Genomic DNA, 19,358 nt, shown 5'->3' with positions numbered 1-19,358 from the left:
TTAAGTAAATATTCAAACATATCACATACTTCTTATTAAACTTTTTGTTCTAACTCCCTATTCTATGTTTCTACTATGATTATGTAAATATTATGTATTGAAGAGCCAAGAAGTATACTCAGATCACATTTCCATTCTTTTGTAATCTTTTGTTTTTCCAGTAGCTAATTATTGCTTTCCCCTTTGTATTTATAGTTGTCTTTCCATTCCCTGCAAAGACTTTGTAAAGTAGCTCATTTCTCAGTATAAAATTTCATATAGTCAAACCCGTCAAATATTATATAATGTCTCTTTCTTCCAGAGAAGCTCTGCCTTGATCACTAGGTAATGGCTTTCCTAATCTCACCTGGAAGCTCTCTAGATACAGTTGTTAATAACCACAGCTGTAATCTTTCAGCATTCCTTTTTTATCATCCTGTGAATTATCATCTTATCTCTCTTATGTTGGATCCCTGGTTCTCTGAATCCCATATTTGCCTTGTTCTTCTTGCTATGTCCTCTAGTATTCATTGGTGTTTTTAGGATTTGACAAAATGGAAAATTAACTTAGGGAAGATTTTTACATTTGATGATGTTGAATTTTCCCATGCAGGAACATAGGTAATCTTCTGTATATTCAAATAAAAAGTTGTGTTGCACAAGTGTTTTGAAGTTTTTCTAATAATCATTTTGCACATTTTTTGGTTAACTTTAATCCTCACTACTACTTATTTTTATTGTTTTAAATAGGGCTTTATTTTTTCATGACATAATAAAATTGAATATGTGTGTGTATATATACACACATACACATGTACTTTTATATATGTATGTATGTATGTTTTCCCATTAGATAAATACTGTATTTTAGGCTGAGTGTATGTTCACATCTATATATAATGATACAATCACAACACAGCTACATATCCTAACATTTTAGTTTATATCATGAATACTTAGCAGTGTGCAGTAGGTATGTAAAAACAACTGCTTATGACCTCTCAATACCAACTTTTGTATCAGATTAAATGAATTTCTAATTGAGAAGACTCATATTAGTCAAATAGGGGTATTGGAAAATACAGTAAAATTATGATATAGAGTGAACTACAAGTGGAAGTACATGATAAAGTAACTGGGAATCACAAAAAACTTTTAAGCAATTTAAAAAAATAAAATTAGGAGAAATGATATTACATGGAGTGTAGTGAACTTTTATTATTTAGCATTAAATTTACTTTATGATACTTAACAGCTTATTTTTCTTTTTTCTGCTTAGGAAATTGAACTTACCTCATTGAGAGAAGCCTTGTCTTTTGTGTCATTAATTGATGGGTATTACAGATTAACTGCAGATGCGCATCATTATCTCTGTAAAGAAGTAGCACCTCCAACAATGCTTGAAAATATACAAAGCAACTGTCATGGCCCAATTTCGTGAGTAATACCAACTTTAAAAGTAAAAAAAAAAATTTTTAAAGCAAGTGTTGCACAGTCCCTTATCTGTAGATTCCACATACATGGATGCAGTCAATTACAATTGAAAATATATATTTTAAAAATGTTGTGTCTGTACTGAACATGTACCAACCTTATTTCTCATTATTTCTTAAACAACACAGTGTACTAGCTATTTACATAGAATTTACATTTTATTAGGTTTTATTAATAATCTAGAGACTATTTAATGTATAGAGGAGGATGTACATATTTACATGTGAAAATTATGCCATTTTATATAAGGGATTTGAGCAAAACCTCAGAGTTTGATTCTGAAACCAAGCCTCTATGGATGCCAAGGGATGACTGTATTTACAAAGAAAATTTTGTATGATAGATGTAGGTTTAGAAGTTTTTGAAAAATATTATTATAATTTATGTTTTCTTTTTTGACATAAAGTCTGTTTGCATAAGTCAGATTACATAACAATTATTTTGGACATAGTTTACCATCTGTATCCCAATCTACAATACTCACAACTTGTGATACAAGTTTAACATTTAGTTATTTTTGCATACTTAGTTAACTCATAGATGTTCTTTTTAAAAGAACACTTCCAATTTATATTACACTAATTTTGAAATACTGCAAAGGAACCACAAGTCAAAATTTGAAAATTGTTACTATTTTTGAATAATGCAACTTCTTTTACTGAAGCCTCAAATGCAAGATGTATATATGATGTCCATATTTCTAGATGAGGACTGTGCAATAGAACTTTCATCAGAGATGAAAATATTCTTTATATAGGATATTTAATCCAGTAGGCACTAGGTATATGTGGCTATTTAGCATTTGAAATGTGGCTACTGCAACTGAGAAATTGAATTTTATATTTAATTCAATTTTAATTTCTTTACATTTAAATACCTATGTATGGCTAATAACTTCTATATCGACCTACACAATTATAGAACCTGGCTTTAACACTGGGTAAAGCTAGCTGTGATGTATAAAATTTATTTAATGCAAGTCCTAGTTATTTTTCAGATAGGATGTTCTTTATGATTGGTATCATATTTGAAGAACCTGAATACAAAAAAGATTTGGGATTCTGAGCATGTTTCTTGAACTTAACCTACACCTAAATGTTTGAGAAAATGTATCTTGAATAATATTTAAGACTTGCTGCTGTGCTCAGTGTTTACTTAGTAATAAATATGGTTGTTACTATAAGGTTGAACTTCTTGAAATTTATCTTTGTAATTTATATGTTCAACAGTGTAAAAACTCCTTTCATTCATCCGTTCCCTGACCCTTATCTCCATTATTTATTTAAAGAATGTTTATTGAGTACCTACTAAATGTAAGCACTGGTCTGTGCATGAGAAATATGGTGACACCTGAAATAGAAATGGTTCTTGCTTTCATGCAGATTATATTTTGCTTTTCTTTTAAGATGTGCCCCTTCAAAAATGTAGAAAAATTTAAAACTCATTAGTCTTCCAGCTACTCACAAGCCTTCTGTTAGACTTTGATATTGTACTAAATGTTAAAGTAGTGCACATAATTGTTGGTATTAGTAACTTAAATTATGATACAAGAGACATGAAGAGTATTTCTGATATGTTGTCTGCATAGTTGAATGAAATCTTATGAGAGTGAGTATGATTTTTCAAATCATAAATGATCAGAGGCAAAATATCTGAGTGAATTTTTTTGTGATTTTTATCTCATAATATCTTTTCTGTGTTTTTAAAGTAATATAATTGCCTTGAATTATTTTGAACTTATTGTGTAATAGCTTGGTACTTTAATTTTTTTCTTGAAAGATTATTGTAAACGTATAAAGTAGAGAAGTATTCTAAAAATTCTGAGAGTTTTTGATTTTTATTTCTGAATTTTTGGATAACATTTGATCATAATGTCATGGTGCTTTCTAGCCTTCAAATTCTTTCTTCTTTACCTTTAGAATGGATTTTGCCATCAGTAAACTGAAAAAAGCAGGTAATCAGACTGGGCTGTATGTACTTCGATGTAGTCCTAAGGACTTTAATAAGTATTTTCTGACTTTTGCTGTTGAGGTTAGTATATCACATTTATTAGTAGTAGCATGTTGTTTAGTCCATGTGCTTTCCTCTTCATATTTATCTACCATACTGTATTTATTTTTTAATATGCAGAATTACAGCTCTGGATATAACTGGCATGATAATGTGTCATTTACCTCAGGAATTCTGTATAAATAAATATATAATTCCTAGTGTTTTCATTAAAGTATAAAATGATATACAATGTTTTTCTATGGTTTTATTTGGCATTTCTTTTTTTTGTTGTTTGACGTTTGGGTGTTATCACTGTGTCAAATGGCATTTCATCAGATTTCTGGTGGTCTCTTCACAAAATGGAAATCTGTACCCTCCCAGGTAGAATAAAATAAATTAGAAGTAAATTTGTTATTTACTAGCAGCAGTTACTAATTAGAGCAAAACAGAGCAATAATAAAGAAACAGAATTATCATAGCACTTTTAACTAGTGATTTTCCAATTTTAAGAATAATGATTTGTAATTTGTTTTAAGTGAAAAACTGCAGTGAAACTTCATTGTTAATATAGATAATCTTCGACCTTATTTAAGATTTACTTAGTATCTGAAATTATCTTAAAATATCATTTATTAGGCAATTTCATTGTTTAAACTCTGAGAACCTTTATAACAACATCTAGATACATGTTACTTTTTACAAATAGAGAAAGTAAGGTAATAAAATTATTATAAAAGCAACCATCTTATATTTAGTAAAAGTATAGAATGGATTAGTTATCAATATAGAAAGTAGATTACTCCATCATTTACCATTTTTTTTAGTTTTTCTTTTTTTAAAATTAGAACACTATAGTTACAAAGGGTTGGATGTTTCCTCTTATCATTTACTATTGTGTAAAGTTGAAACTATATTCTAATTTTAGAGTATCTTTTTATTATACATTTAACAATTCATTACACTGAATTATAAATTCAAAATGTATATATAATTTACTACATGTGCCCACTCTAATGTGAATGATAGGCATTAGGGAACATACAATATAACCCTATATTTGAGAAACTTATCTTTTGAAAGTAAAAAATTTAAAAATAACAAAAAATACGAAATTGAACTTAGTAATTATCTAGCATTGACAAATATAGACAATAAAAAAAGGATTTCAATATTTAAGAAAGGTCTTTTGGAGTAGGAAACATTTGAAATTGAAATTGAGGGTCTGGTAGATGTTTTGTAAATGGTTCTAAGTGGAATGAATATGCTTATAAAAAGCAGCTTAAAAACAGTAAGATAACCCAGCAACTTGGGAGACTGAGACAGGAAGATCACACGTTCAAAACCAACCTCAGCAATTTAACAAGGCCCTAAGTAGCTTAGTGAGACCCTGTCTCAAAATAAAAAATAAAGAAGGGTTGGGGATATGGCTCAGTGGTTAATTGCCCTTACTAGGGCATTTAATAGGATTCAATCCCTATTACCCCCCCCCCCAAAAAAAATAGATGGAGGAACAAATTCATAGTATAGCACATAAGACTAATATTTTAAAACTGCAATATTAGAAGTGCCATATTAGAGATAATTATAACAAATACAATAGTGGTGCAATGGAATAAGTATTCAGTAATCTTTCTGTGAAATGGATAACTGTTGTTAGGACCTTACAGGAAAAGGTAGAGCTTGATTTGAGTTTTAAGGAATGAGTAACAGTTCATTTCAGGGAGGGTGTACAATCATAGTAGAGGAATGACAAATACAGTTACCAAGGTGTGAACAGTGTGGTAGGTACTTGAAATTATTTAAGTCATTTAATTTGGCTATAAAATAGATTGCATGTTGGAAGGGGCAGGAACTGAGGTTGAACATAGAGGGAGAAGCAAACTTATGAAGGACCACGATAACACGAGGTTTAGATTTTATATATTATTCATCTAATAAATTACTATTGATTTTTCTTGCTTTCTTACTTGCTTTTAGTAAAAGGCTATATGACATTATAATTATGCTTTTTTTGAGGAAATTCTTGACTATATCACTATACCAGCACTTACTTTAGGATTCACAGTTCAAATGTCTGAATATTCTGTGATTGCTTTGTGATTTTTTTTGACAGAATAATCACTATGATGTTTATTGTGATTTTCCCTCCCTGTCTTTATAATTAAACTTTGTAGCAAGAAAGTGTCATTGAATATAAACACTGTTTGATTACTAAAAATGAAAATAGAGAATATAATCTCAGTGGAACTAAGAAGAATTTCAGTAATCTTAAAGATCTTTTGAATTGCTACCAGATGGAAACTGTTCGCTCAGACAATATAATTTTCCAGTTTACTAAATGCTGTCCCCCAAAGCCAAAAGGTAATTTTCTAGTTATTTAAAAAAATTACTGGTCTTGCATTGTGTCTGTGGTGGGATGTAACTTAAATACATGGATTTCAAAAGAAATATTAAAGCAGTAGTCCAAAACCAAGTTAAATTTGTCTCATTCTTTCATGCAAACATCATCAAATAGGATTGTATAGTTTGGTTTGAGTTGTATATAAGTGAATTGAATTTCTGTTTTTGTAAAAATGACATTTAAAGATAATAATTACTTGGTATAAATCAGTTGCTTACTTATTGAACTGGAAGTTCTCACTACTAAATTCTCAGGTGTTTTAAATATAAACTTAAACATGCTTTTAGGATTTTACTTTCTATATTTTAAAAAATAGATTGGTAATTTATTGAGATAATAAGTCTTATTAAAATTATTGAAATGCCTGAAAAAATCATATTTGTTAAGGAAGAGATTATGATTTTGAATGTATGAAGTAATTGGTAAGAGTACTTTAAAGTTCAATGAATAGATCCCTACAGTAATTTTCTAGGAAAAAAGATTAACAATAATGAGTTATTAAGAATTTTTTACATATAGAACACATTTCATTTTATTCATCTTTGGAGTAATTCATATTTTCAGTGTGTTTTGATGATATATATAGTTATAAACATATATATATATATATATATATATATATATACACACACACACAAAAATATATATTTTTATTGTTTTTCTCCTAGATAAATCAAATCTTCTGGTCTTCAGAACCAATGGCATTTCTGATGTACCAACCTCACCAACATTACAGAGGCATAATAATGTGAACCAAATGGTGTTTCACAAAATCAGAAATGAAGATTTAATATTCGTAAGTCATTAGATACTTATTATTGTCTTTTTTAATCCTCTTAAAACAATAACAGTGGGCTGAGGATATAGCTCAGTTGGTAGAGTGCTTGCCTCACATGCACAAGGTCCCGGGTTCAATCCTCAGCACCTCAAAAAAAAAAAAAAAAAAAAAAAAAAAAAAAAGAAAACAAGTGTTAAAACAATAATTATTTTCTTGATTTACTATCCTACGTATATTCGTGTGACATTTGGAACTATTTTGTTACAAACCATACTGTTGAAATTTACTTGCAATTTAAATATTTTTATTTCTTATAAAGAATATGCCAATCTTGTGTGAGAAATTAGCAAAATTAATTATTTTAAGAATGAAAGCCTTTTTTTCAGAAATTTAAAAATATTCCTCTACAAATCATAAAAATTTAAAATCTATAAAAGACATATCTTAAATCTCAAGTTCTCAAGAAATTAAGGGAAATTCAAGGGATTAAAAATAAGGAAAGAACTAAAAGCAAAACAGTATATAAGAGCTGATGATTTGACTGTCTGTTGGTGTTGGGAGGATGGAGATTAGTTTCATTTATCATGGAGTTTAAAATTCAAAGCAGTACAAAGAAGAGGGCCATATGTTAGGCCTGTGCAAGGATAGGAGTTAAAAGTGAGACCATCTCTGAGTAAAATCCCTCAAGAATATTCATCCTCAATTCAAAAAATATATATGGAAAAAGAAAGATTGACCCACTTGCAAAAGGAGAGGAAAAGGAACATTGTCTGTTTTTGGGCTCTTAGAAAAAAGAGACTCTTCTAAGAATTTAAGTCATAAGCTTTTGAATTTTAGTTTATGCTACCAGTGTGATCTGCAAACCATGTGTATTTAAAGATAAACAAAGAAGTGGAAAACATGGGAAAATGAAAACAACGTAAAATAAGACATTATTGTTTCTGTTGTTGTTATTACTACTACTACTACTACTACTACTACTACTACTGCTACTACTACTATTTGGTACTGGGGATTGAATCCATAGGTTAAGCTAATCCATCAGTTTAGCCATTGAGCCACATCCCTAGCCATTTTTTATTTTCTATTTTGAGACATTGTCTCACTAAGTTGCTTAGGGCCTCCCTACGTTGTTGAGGCTGGCTTTGAACTTGCAATCTCCCTGCCTCAGCCTTCTGAGTCACAGGGATTATAGGTGTATGCCACTGTGCCCAGCTTAATAAGACATTATTTTAAAGGATAAAGAACTCTGGTTGGAGGGAGACCCAGAAATCAAATATATGTTCATTGACATTTAAATAAAATGGACAGATCAGAAAGCAGATGACTCATAACTGAAGAGTATTATTGAATTAAAAGATAGACCTGAAGAAATTATCCAGGGTGCAGCAAATAGAAAGAAATGAAAAAGAAATTAAGGGAAGGGAAATTTGAAGACTAATTGCTGTTAAAATTCCATGAAGAGATGGAAGAATTACCCAGACTATAAAGGCATGACATCTCATGGCCAAGAAATTTAACTAACATTACAGAACTAATAAGGAGTAGAGCTTGGATATGGACACCGATAATCCTGCTTCAGAGTGTAGGCTTTCAACAGTAAATGAGGATATACAAGAAATACTGGTACTGTTATTACTAGTTGTAGCTGTTATTTAATGTGAATTTATTATGTGTCATGGTCTGTACCATAGTGCTTTCATGTATTCATTCACTTATTGTTAAAAAAAATTCTATGGGAAAGATTGTTATTTTCCTTATTCCTCAGATGAAGAAACCGAGACAAGTGCAGCACAAAGAGAGAAAATAGCCTATACAAAGTCAAACAGCTAGTTAGTGATAAGGAACAAGTCAGATATTCTGCCTTCCCAGACCACACTGGTTTACTTTTTTCTTGCATTAGTAGGAAAGGCAAACAGAAAAAGAGACTCATCTATAAATGTAGGTAAACCTTGACTCTAAAAAGTGATAATTACAGCCAATGCAGAAGATTTTTAAGAAGGGTAGAACCAAAATGTACTTTATTCAATAATCCTTGTTTTCTGTCTTTAATTACTTTTAAAGAAGAATAGAAGAATTAATTTAGAATCTCAAATCTAGGTTTAGTTTTTAAAGGAAATGTTTACAATGGCCTTGTATTTTTTGTCTTCATCATTGGTTATATTTCCTATTTCCCACATCTTTCTCCATTTTACTCATTTTTTAAATCTCTTTTTTTCTTTTAAAGAATGAAAGCCTTGGTCAAGGCACTTTTACAAAAATTTTTAAAGGTATAAGAAGAGAAGTAGGAGACTATGGTCAACTGCATGAAACGGAAGTTCTTTTAAAAGTTCTGGATAAAGCACATAGAAATTATTCAGAGGTATGTATGTTCTTTGGGCAGTTCATGTAGTTTATACTATATAGAGATGTGATTTCATATGCACACAAGATTTATGTGTACAGATTTTCAAAATTGTAATTTTAAAAATTGTGTCAAGGAATTTTCTGAGAATGCGTTCTGATGGAGCTATTGAAAATTATAGGAATTTAAAAAATAATAGCTGATTTCCAAATTAATTACTTTTAGCATTGTGTTATGGGTATTATTACATCTCTTCATATACTGAATTAGTGGCTTTTAAACTTGGCTCTCCAGAGCCTTATGGGTTTCATAGAATTAGAAGTTCTTGTCAAAGTTTGGTTGTTAGAGTGATATCAATACAATACCAGTATCCTGAGATAGGTGTTATTTATTTGCACAGAGACCATTCTTAATTATTTAGGAACTGTTGTTTAAAGTTTATATCCTCCTACTTCAGTTCCATATCACATGTCTGGTGTCTCTCTGTATTCCAGGAGTTCTGGGTCTAAGCCTGTTTGACTTGCATTGTTCATAGTACTCTTTACCACTATTGCTTTTTTTCATTGCTATCTCCGTATTCCAGACTTACTTAAGGGTTTCCTCACCATGAAAATTAAGGTTGATGTCAGTTGCAAGTCCATATAAGGGTACCAAAACACACTGTAGCCTGCTGAGTATAGGAGAAATTGCATTTCTTTAATGGCAGAGAGTATTTTTCTGAACTATGGATACTAATGAATAAAAGTCACACAATAATTTTTTTGCATGTCTTGTTATTTTTCTTTCCCCAGTCTTTCTTTGAAGCAGCAAGCATGATGAGCCAGCTTTCTCATAAGCATTTGGTTTTAAATTATGGAGTATGTGTCTGTGGAGACGAGAGTAAGTAAAACCATTTGCTTTCTTATGCTAGTGTCACGCCTCTCCCAGAGAATCCATTCTTGCTTATATAGAAAATTCAATTTCATGATCACAGTTAGGTATCAGTATAAACTATAATTTAGTAGGTATTAAATATTGTTGAACCAGAAAACATTTTAGGACTGTGCAGTTATGCCTTGTTGAAAAGGAACCCAATGAATGAAGTTAAAATGCAGAAGATAGTTAATACACCTTTTGTTACAATGACTAAACAATAGAATATTATTGTAAACAAACATCTTACAACCTTTTATGTTTACCATGGCAATACAGATTTTGGCTGGTTCAGTACAACATTGAAACAATTGGCCCTTTCAAATAATTCCAAATAATTCCTTATTTAGAATCATGAAGACAAAGTATATAAATAAGACTGAATTATTAATGGAACTGACTGGAATTATTAGATATTGATATCAAAAATAGTCTTTATCTGTACTAGAGTAATAGCATATATAATATTGTATAATGTATATTACATGTGATTATTAAAAAAAAAAAAATATATATATATATATACACATAATTGTTTATATTGCTATATCTTACTCTTGTGAATAAACTAAAAATTTTGTATATTAATTAAATTTCATTTATATTAATGAATTTTTCTTAGTTAATTATCTATGATATCCAAAGATAACTATAAATATATTTATAAAAGTTTAAAACATACATTTTTAATTATATTTATACTTAAGCCCTATTATTATTACCTATATTTTAATGCAGATATTCTGGTTCAGGAGTTTGTAAAATATGGATCACTAGATACATATCTGAAAAAGAATAAAAATTCTATAAATATATTATGGAAACTTGAAGTGGCTAAACAGTTGGCATGGGCCATGCATTTTCTAGTAAGTAATTAACATTTTTTTATCACAACTTATTGTTTTATTTTATGAAGCACTGTAAAATTATGTTGATCTGGCAAAAAGAAATAAATTTGTGAGATGCTGAGTCATTCAAAAAATCTGTGTTAGGTGATGAAAGGGATTATTTTATATATACATTTTAAATAAAATACCTTTAGAAAGAAACAGTTTTTTCATCCCACTGGTCTCATAGAACTACTGTTGGACAATCTGTAGTGTGTCAGTTGGGTTAGAAAATTTAACCAAAAATTATGCCGAAATATGTTGTGTTGCTGTGGATAGCAGAAAATACCTTGTTACAGTGTTTGGGGACAGTTGAACCTTATGTCCAGTAGAAAGCAGTGTTGACAGAGAAGCAGAATATTAGAGAGTCAACCCAGTTTTCAGACCGCTCAGAATGTACCTGTGTCCTATTGTTGAACTGAAAACAATACTTCCTCCCATCTAGAAATATATACTGTTTAGAATCTCAGCTTTGGAAAGTGAAGTAATACTGAGTAGCTTTAATTTATTCATCCTGGGTATAAATTATTGTGTTATGTAAAGTACAAATGAAAACTGTACTGTCATAAAAACTTTTACTGTCTCAAAGCATGCTACCACGTTAATATTTATTATGCTATCTTACATATCTTTCTTCTTTAAATCTACTTTGGGGTCTGGACCAAATTAAATGCTCAAATACTTGTGGATTGATATTTCAATGTATGTCCTTTTAACTTTAATAGGAAGAAAAATCCCTTGTTCATGGGAATGTATGTGCCAAAAATATTCTGCTTATCAGAGAAGAAGACAGGAAAACAGGAAATCCTCCTTTCATCAAACTTAGTGATCCTGGCATTAGCATTACAGTTTTACCAAAGGACAGTAAGTTCAATAGGGATTGCATTTAACATTGATTAAATAATAATATTAAGCTATCCCTTTTAACAGTTTCAATTAAGTTAAAGTTACATCCTTGTCTTTGTCCATTTCTTCTTCATGATAAGCATGCCACTGTGGACTGTGAGATAATTTAAAAAAAAACAGTTTTGGTTCCTAATTATGTTATGGAATTTTGGTCCATAATTATTTTATGGAAAATGAGATTTTATTTCATTTTAATTTGAAATTTTCTAATATTATTCATTGAGCCATGGTAAATGTTTAAAATCTCCCTTTCTCTAGTTACTTTTAAAAAACTTTTTGTTTGAAAAGAGATATTATCCAGCTTGAGATCTCATTTAATTATTTGGCTAATTCTGACATTTAATAACTCTTCTTTAAAAAGCCTTTTTTTGTGTGTCTGTTAATCTTCTGTTTACACAGTAAGTTAATAGTAAAAGTTTCAAAGAGTTGAGATTTTTTGGGGGGCGGGGGCGGTGGTAGTATCCAAATAATATTATAATTGTATTTCATTATCTTAGCTAAATTTCTAATGAAATGTTCTAATTTAGAATCTAAAATGATCAATTTTTTTGGAATTGATGTACAGTATCTTACTTGATCTAGTAGTACTTAAACTTGATGGCTTATCCAAAAGTGAAGACAGCAATAATAGTATAGACAATAATAATAGTATAGACAATAATAGACAATAATAATAGTATAGGGCAGAAAATCTTATAGGGTCTTAGATCTGGCACTCAAGGAAGTTTTACCCTTTCCCATGGGAGATAAAGATAGAGAAAAAATATATTCATATGATGAAGGGGAGGGGAATTGATGTCCTCTTTATTCTTGATTATACAGCAAAAATATTCACATTGCTTTACCAAAATATACTAAAAGATATAATAGTGTATTATTATGTATATACAATCTATTCATCTACCTGTGCCAGAATATCAGAGGATAGAGTTATATTGCTTCTTCTTTCTTTGAATATCATCTTTCTGTTGCAGTCATGGACCACAGAAACTTTACTTTAGAACTTCCATGATCTGAGCAGAAAACAATTTATCAATACCTAGAATATTTTAGTATAATTTAGTCATTCACTTCATGTTATGGTAAATGTCTGTTGATCCTTGTTTATCTAAAAGTCAGGATGGCCAGTGCTAATAAATCATTCAATCATTTAACAACACTTTCAATTTAACAGCACTTTCAATCATTTAACAACACATTTACTATTTTCACATTATAAAGAAAAATTTTAAATATCAGGAAGTATTTAGGGCAAATTTTATAGTTTTTTAAGCAAATTTTTTTGAAAGGTGAACTAATGGGAAGAGATAGAGAAAGCAGTATGCCATTTGAGATGCTACGGTTTAATGCAAAGAAGTTTAAGTGATAAGGAATTCCTTGTATAGGATTCTAATGCTGTCCATTCTGCTAACAAATTGTGTAACTTTTTGACAAATTAGTCAGTTTTGTTCATCTCAATATTGTCATTGTAAAAGCTGTAATATTGAATTTGATTATCTCAAATGTACCTTCCAAGCTTATGCAAGTGTGAGCATGAGCATTCCCCCTCCAACAAAATAAGACTCAATTATTCAAATAAATTTGAAAACTATTTGCATGTAAAACACTGGTTTATTTCTGGGGATCATTAACTATTATACTTTGTCCCTATCATTTAAAAGTTCTTCAGGAGAGAATACCGTGGGTACCACCTGAATGCATTGAAAATCCTAAAAATCTAAATTTGGCAACAGACAAGTGGAGTTTTGGTACCACTTTATGGGAAATCTGCAGTGGAGGAGATAAGCCTCTGAATGCTCTAGATTCTCAAAGAGTAAGTTGATACAGACTGACTCTAGAATGACTTTGTGATCCTTCATGTTTCTTCCAGATGATTTGATATTTCTCAACACATTAATTTTAATAAGAATGTTGTATATCATTATACAATTTATTTTCAGCATTTTGTTTTTTAATTGTAGAAGCTACAGTTTTATGAAGATAGGCATCAGCTTCCTGCACCAAAGTGGACAGAATTAGCAAACCTTATAAATAATTGCATGGATTATGAACCAGATTTTAGGCCTTCTTTCAGAGCCATTATACGAGATCTTAACAGTTTATTTACTCCAGGTATGTATTGATTAAGTCATCATACTGATCACTATCTTTCTTTGTTGTATTTAATAAACTTTATTAATTCTGCAATCCCTATCAAAAAGTTTTATGATGTCTCTTCTAGGCATTCTTAATTTATATGATTTCTCATGCTTTATACATATTTTGATCTCCTTGATTGGGTAGTCTTTTATTTTTAAAAATGCCTTTTATTCTTCAGTAACTTCATTTTTTGTTTGTTTGCTCATTTGAAAAGGAAAAAGAAACAGAATTTATTACATGCCCACAACATGGGAGTATTAGACTCCAACTTAATTTTTGTTTGCCAGGTAATGAGAAGCATGTTTATTTGGGTTGTACAAATGTTTATTTGACTACATTGCTTTTTTAAATATTAGTTCTTTAGGTTTTCAACTGGTTTCTGTATATTTTATTAATGATTGATCTTCTAAACATGAAGTGAATTTGGTTTTGGTTGTTCTTATCTGCTTTAAAATATTGAGCTAAATACACATGTATTTTCCCCATGGGTACTTCCTGCTTCAGTCCTACTCACCATTCTCACCACTAAAATCAGAATATATACCTTATTTTTTAAATATTAAAATTACCTATTTTGTAAAATAATCATTCATTCTTTGTAAAATATTTCTTGAAAGTGAATCAGATATGAGTAATAAGTAAAGGCTCTATTAAGATAATCTAACCATTTGCATTTTCTTATATCATTTAGTATTTCTAACTCACTCTTATTATTTTGTCAGCTTGAATGTGTATCAGTTTAATGCAGAGAATGTATTTGCCAACTTAAGATGATGTTTTTCTGTATTTCTGCAGATTATGAACTATTAACAGAAAATGACATGCTACCAAACATGAGGATTGGTGCCCTAGGGTTTTCTGGTGCATTTGAAGACAGAGACCCTACACAATTTGAAGAGAGACATTTGAAATTTCTACAGCAACTTGGCAAGGTATCTTAAGTTTTTCAAATAGAGTATAGCATTTTATGTGAGAATAAGAAAGGCTTTTAAGAGTATCTAAAGTTCACTTTACATAAACATTTTAAGGGGTGTTTTTAGAATAAAGGCTTAGTTGTCTGACATGTTCTGTGAAATAAAGAACTGAAGGAAAGAAATGAAGAACTTCTCAGAGCCTTTATCGTGTAATATGCAATGAACATCTTCAAGAGGATATTGGGCAGTAATTCCCAAATTGATTTGATTGTGGGACTCTTGCTTGACTAAACTACATTAATACTTTTCTGTTTGTTCCTTATTTGTAAAATAGTCTAGGTATTGGGGTATATTGGTTATCTATTGCTGTATAACAAATTAACCTGAAGCATAGCAGCTGCAGACAAATATTTATTATCTCCAGTTTCTGTGAGTCAGGAACCTGGCAACAATTTAGCTATTCAAGGTATTAGGCCTCACAGTCTCATCTTAAGCCTCTACTAGGGGAAGAACTACTTCCAAACTCAGTCACATGGCCATTTAAAGCCTCAGATCTTATTTCTTGATTCCTTACAAGGACCTCTCCACAGGGCTGCCTCATAATAGAGCAGCTAAGAGCAGAACCAAGGTGGGAGCCATGGTCTTTTTACAACATAGTATCAGAGAGCACATCATCATACTCTTGCAATATTTTCTTCTTCACAAGTGAGTCAAGAAATCTAGTTCACATGCTAAAGGAAGAGATGTTATGTAAGAACATGAATACTGGAAGGTGAGGATCATTGAGAAATATCTCAGAGTCCTCCAACAAACTAGCTGACTTTAGCCTCATTATATGTCACTAGAACCAATTTCTTGGTAGTATGTAATGTGTCTAAACTTAATTAGACCATAGAAGACTTTTCAATGTCCCTCTCAATTATTTATTGTCATTTTATTGAAAGTGTTTTCTAGAACAATTTGGGGAATGATTCCTTAGATACAATAATAAATCTCTTTATTTTTTGACAAGAAAAATTGAGGTATAGAGAAGTTAAATAATTGGCCAGTGGTTATATAGCAAGATAGTAGCAGATGTGATGTGAGCCTTTGTTTCCCTACTTCTAATTCCATGCTATTTCTTCTGTCCATTTCTTCTTTGATTTTTATTTTTTTGGGGGGTGTAAATATGCTTCAGTTATGTGGGCATCTTCTAGTGTCTTTCTGTGGCAAATCATATATTGTGCCATTAAGACATAAAATTATTTTTTTTTTCTACTCAGAGGTTTTATTTTGATTACATGGCAAAAGTCTAAATGATTAATGTAAAAGGCAGAAATTAATGCAGTATGACTTATTCATGGATTTATTGTTGAATACATCTCAATTTGTTGTTAGTTGTAGACAGATATTTTCATGTCCATAAACACTAGTCATTGGAACATTTGATCATAATTTTTGGTGTCAAAATCCTGAGAGCCTTAAAATTATTTTACCTATGATTCTGAACAATTTAATTTCTCTTGTCCCTAGATAAAGCCTTTAATAGGTATTATTATCTCTCTTAGAAATTTTTGTTTTGGTAGAGTACAAAGAAAGTTTTAGAAATAAAAGTTTAATTTATTTGAAGTAAAGGGAAGAAATCTAGTGAAATTTCATTGTACTCAGTTGAAAGTGATATTTTCAATTAGCTTTTTAATTTTCTTCTTATACCTCTTCTTAATATGAACATGAATATGTGAATATTTGTATGATTAAGACCCTTTCTATATTAATTAGCTTGATTAAAGTAATCATTTCACAATGTATACATATATATTTAATCATCATGTTATATAACTTAAATATACACAATTTTTATTTGCCAGTTTTACCTTAATAAAACTGAAGACAAAACAACAGCAACAACAACAAAAGACCTTTCTTGACTTTCTAGGAAAAAAGTCAGTATTTCAAATTCCAGAATCTAAAGTGAAAAATCATGGTTGCTATTAGAATCAGATTTTTTTCAATCTAAAGAGCACTCTAGGAACTAGACAGCCTTGGAAGAAAGTATGATAAGATTGTATTCTTTTTAAATTCCATGCTGATCACAGTTTCTAAGATTTTCTTAAGATGTGATTGGAACAAATGTCAGCGTTACTTATTTTATACATATTTGTGATATGCTTGATTGTTGTTTAATTTTGAGATAGTTCATAGCTTCCTTAATGCAAGTTGCTTTTCACATAAAATTCCATTAACATGGCCCTTACATACTTTTGGTCATACATGGATGGATGGCTCTTACATACTTTTGGTCATAATTTGCAAGGATGCAAGACTAGTGATGTAGCTCAGTGGTAGAGTATTTGCCTAGGATGCGTGAGGCCCCAAAAATAAAAAATAAAAATTTTTGCAAAAGAATGCAACACTGTGTTATTATTTAGTACTTAGTGAGAGTTGGTTTAGAATTACCCAGAAAATATTCCTAAGTGAAACAGGCCTGTAGTAAATTGTGATATACCTGTTTGTATCAAAATATTATAAAATTATTTTTAGGAATATTTTCTGGTATTGTTAGGGTATGTTTCTGTTTTTAGAAAATTTCCATTTTGTAAATGTTCCTCACAATCTCATATTTGTTATCAACAATCTCAATATTTGTAATAATTCAAACTCAGCTGGATATAAGTATATTTCTGTATTACTAAAATATTTTATAAGAGAATTAATATTTAGGCACATATGCCAACTATGGACATGTGACATATTTTTCTATATATTGCTTAGAAAAAGTAACTACATTGATAAAGCTACCCTTCAGTAGTTCAATAAGTACCTTTTGGCTTACTGTGCACTTATTCAGATTACTCTTATTTAGTTTAAAATCTGATGATTTTCATTATTTTCTAAAGTAATGGATATTTGAGATTTCTTAAAACATAATTACAATTTTCCCTTTCTTATTTACCTGATTAGAGAGGTAATAAAAATTATGTATTTCCCTGTTATTCAGGCATGTCTGTGTTAAATATTAATGGACTTTTTCATAGCTGATGATTAAGACCAATTTAGAGGCAGAAATGAATTAGGAAGTATGAATTAGGAGGTTTTCAAATAGTTCTGTTATCCATACTTCACCTGAAGTTTTCAGCTATGGTTTGAAAATAGAAATAGACTAGAAAATGTACATGTTATAGCATCTGTTTGTTCCTTTAAAAACAGAGATTTTCATCTCAAATCAGGGCAGGACTTTAGTGATTGTTTGCAGTTTTTCTAATCATAAAGTAAGTAACATTAAAGATAAATTGAAACTTTCTAAAACCATTGAAGGGGCTGGGGATGTGGCTCAAGCGGTAGCGCGCTCGCCTGGCATGCGTGCGGCCCGGGTTCGATCCTCAGCACCACATACAAACAAAGATGTTGTGCCCGCTGAAAACTGAAAAAAAACAAATAAATATTGAAATTCTCTCTCTCTATAAATAAATAAATAAAAATAAAACTATTGAAAACAAGGAAAAAACTTTTGAAGAGTGCTATAATCTTTGTTTGTTTTTTCAAAACTTCCTTTATGATAGATCTAGCAGTAAAATTTATAGTATCTCTCCCACATCATCTGTTTTGTCTTCTTTAAACAACTAAACTTTTGGATTGTTTTTCTTTTTAAACTGTGTTCAGTGTCTTATTCCTGAATAAAAAGGAAATAGAAATTTATATTTATGTCCTATTTTTATATTCTATTTCCAATTAGGAAATAGGAACTTCCTCAAATACTAAGCCATATGGGTATTGCCTGTTACTATCATCAATGCCATAAAGCTTTTCCTGCATGTCTCTAGCTTGTCATTGATTTTCCCTTTTCTGGAAGCTTCTGGCATTTTTTTTTTTTTTGCCCAAAAATTTAATTACTAATCATATACTCTTTTGTTTTTTATTTGATCTTGTTTTTCTTTGCTTCTTTTGTCTTTAATTTATAAAAGAAAGCTCCTTTAGCCCTAACACATAAGCACACAAGTTAGTCAGATACTGAGGTAAAACAGTCCACGTATATGGTTCGAATTCAGCAATGCATACTGGTACTTAAGAAATAGACATAAAAAGAATACATCAAAACATCACTGATTTAAATAACAAACAGGAAGAATCAACAGACAGAATTATAAAGTTTGTTTTCTTTGTTAAAAATATTTTTTCTAGTTATGAAAATGATGTGTACTTATTATTGGAGAAATTGGAAAATAAAAATGCCTTCTCTTTGTTCATCTCTGTGTACCCACATAATAGTTCCTTTCAAATAGAATCATTATATGTATATAGTTCTCTGTCTTGCTATTTTTCATTTATTATATTATCAAAATTTTTATTAATACTCTTTGAAACCTAATTTTTAAAGTATTATGCCATAATTTATAGCATTCCTTGTTGTTATAATTTTAATTCTTCTAAAAACATTTAAAAATTTTACATAACTATTTGAGTTTAAATTCATTTAAGCATACTATAAATAAACCAAGGAAAGTATTTTTTATATAATACTCTTGTAAAAAGAGCTAAGAAACTATTTTGAAGCCTTTCTTCTGCCACATGAATTCTAATGAACTAATGCCTAACATATGTTCTTTACATCCTTTACCTTCTTGCCTTAATTTAA

The 19,358-nt window shown here is 30.0% G+C and overlaps 1 protein-coding gene across 8 annotated transcripts in view; it reads left to right on the top strand.

Moving 5' to 3' along the window:
* The window catches only part of Jak2 (Janus kinase 2), a 129,614-nt gene that overhangs the window by 87,371 nt on the left and 22,885 nt on the right, over window positions 1-19,358 (top strand). For all 8 annotated transcript variants that reach the window (XM_048806817.1, XM_048806815.1, XM_048806816.1 and 5 more), the window contains 11 exons: window positions 1,259-1,416; window positions 3,393-3,504; window positions 5,640-5,826; window positions 6,535-6,662; window positions 8,872-9,006; window positions 9,780-9,867; window positions 10,639-10,766; window positions 11,513-11,651; window positions 13,355-13,506; window positions 13,655-13,805; window positions 14,628-14,764. In XM_048806817.1, coding sequence (XP_048662774.1) covers window positions 1,259-1,416; window positions 3,393-3,504; window positions 5,640-5,826; window positions 6,535-6,662; window positions 8,872-9,006; window positions 9,780-9,867; window positions 10,639-10,766; window positions 11,513-11,651; window positions 13,355-13,506; window positions 13,655-13,805; window positions 14,628-14,764 — 1,515 coding nt within the window. The remainder of the gene's footprint in view (window positions 1-1,258; window positions 1,417-3,392; window positions 3,505-5,639; window positions 5,827-6,534; window positions 6,663-8,871; window positions 9,007-9,779; window positions 9,868-10,638; window positions 10,767-11,512; window positions 11,652-13,354; window positions 13,507-13,654; window positions 13,806-14,627; window positions 14,765-19,358) is intronic.

The sequence above is a fragment of the Marmota marmota genome, unplaced genomic scaffold (assembly GCF_001458135.2).
Source record: "Marmota marmota marmota unplaced genomic scaffold, marMar, whole genome shotgun sequence".
Lineage (NCBI taxonomy): Eukaryota > Metazoa > Chordata > Mammalia > Rodentia > Sciuridae > Marmota > Marmota marmota.
This window is presented reverse-complemented; position numbering and strand designations above follow the sequence as displayed.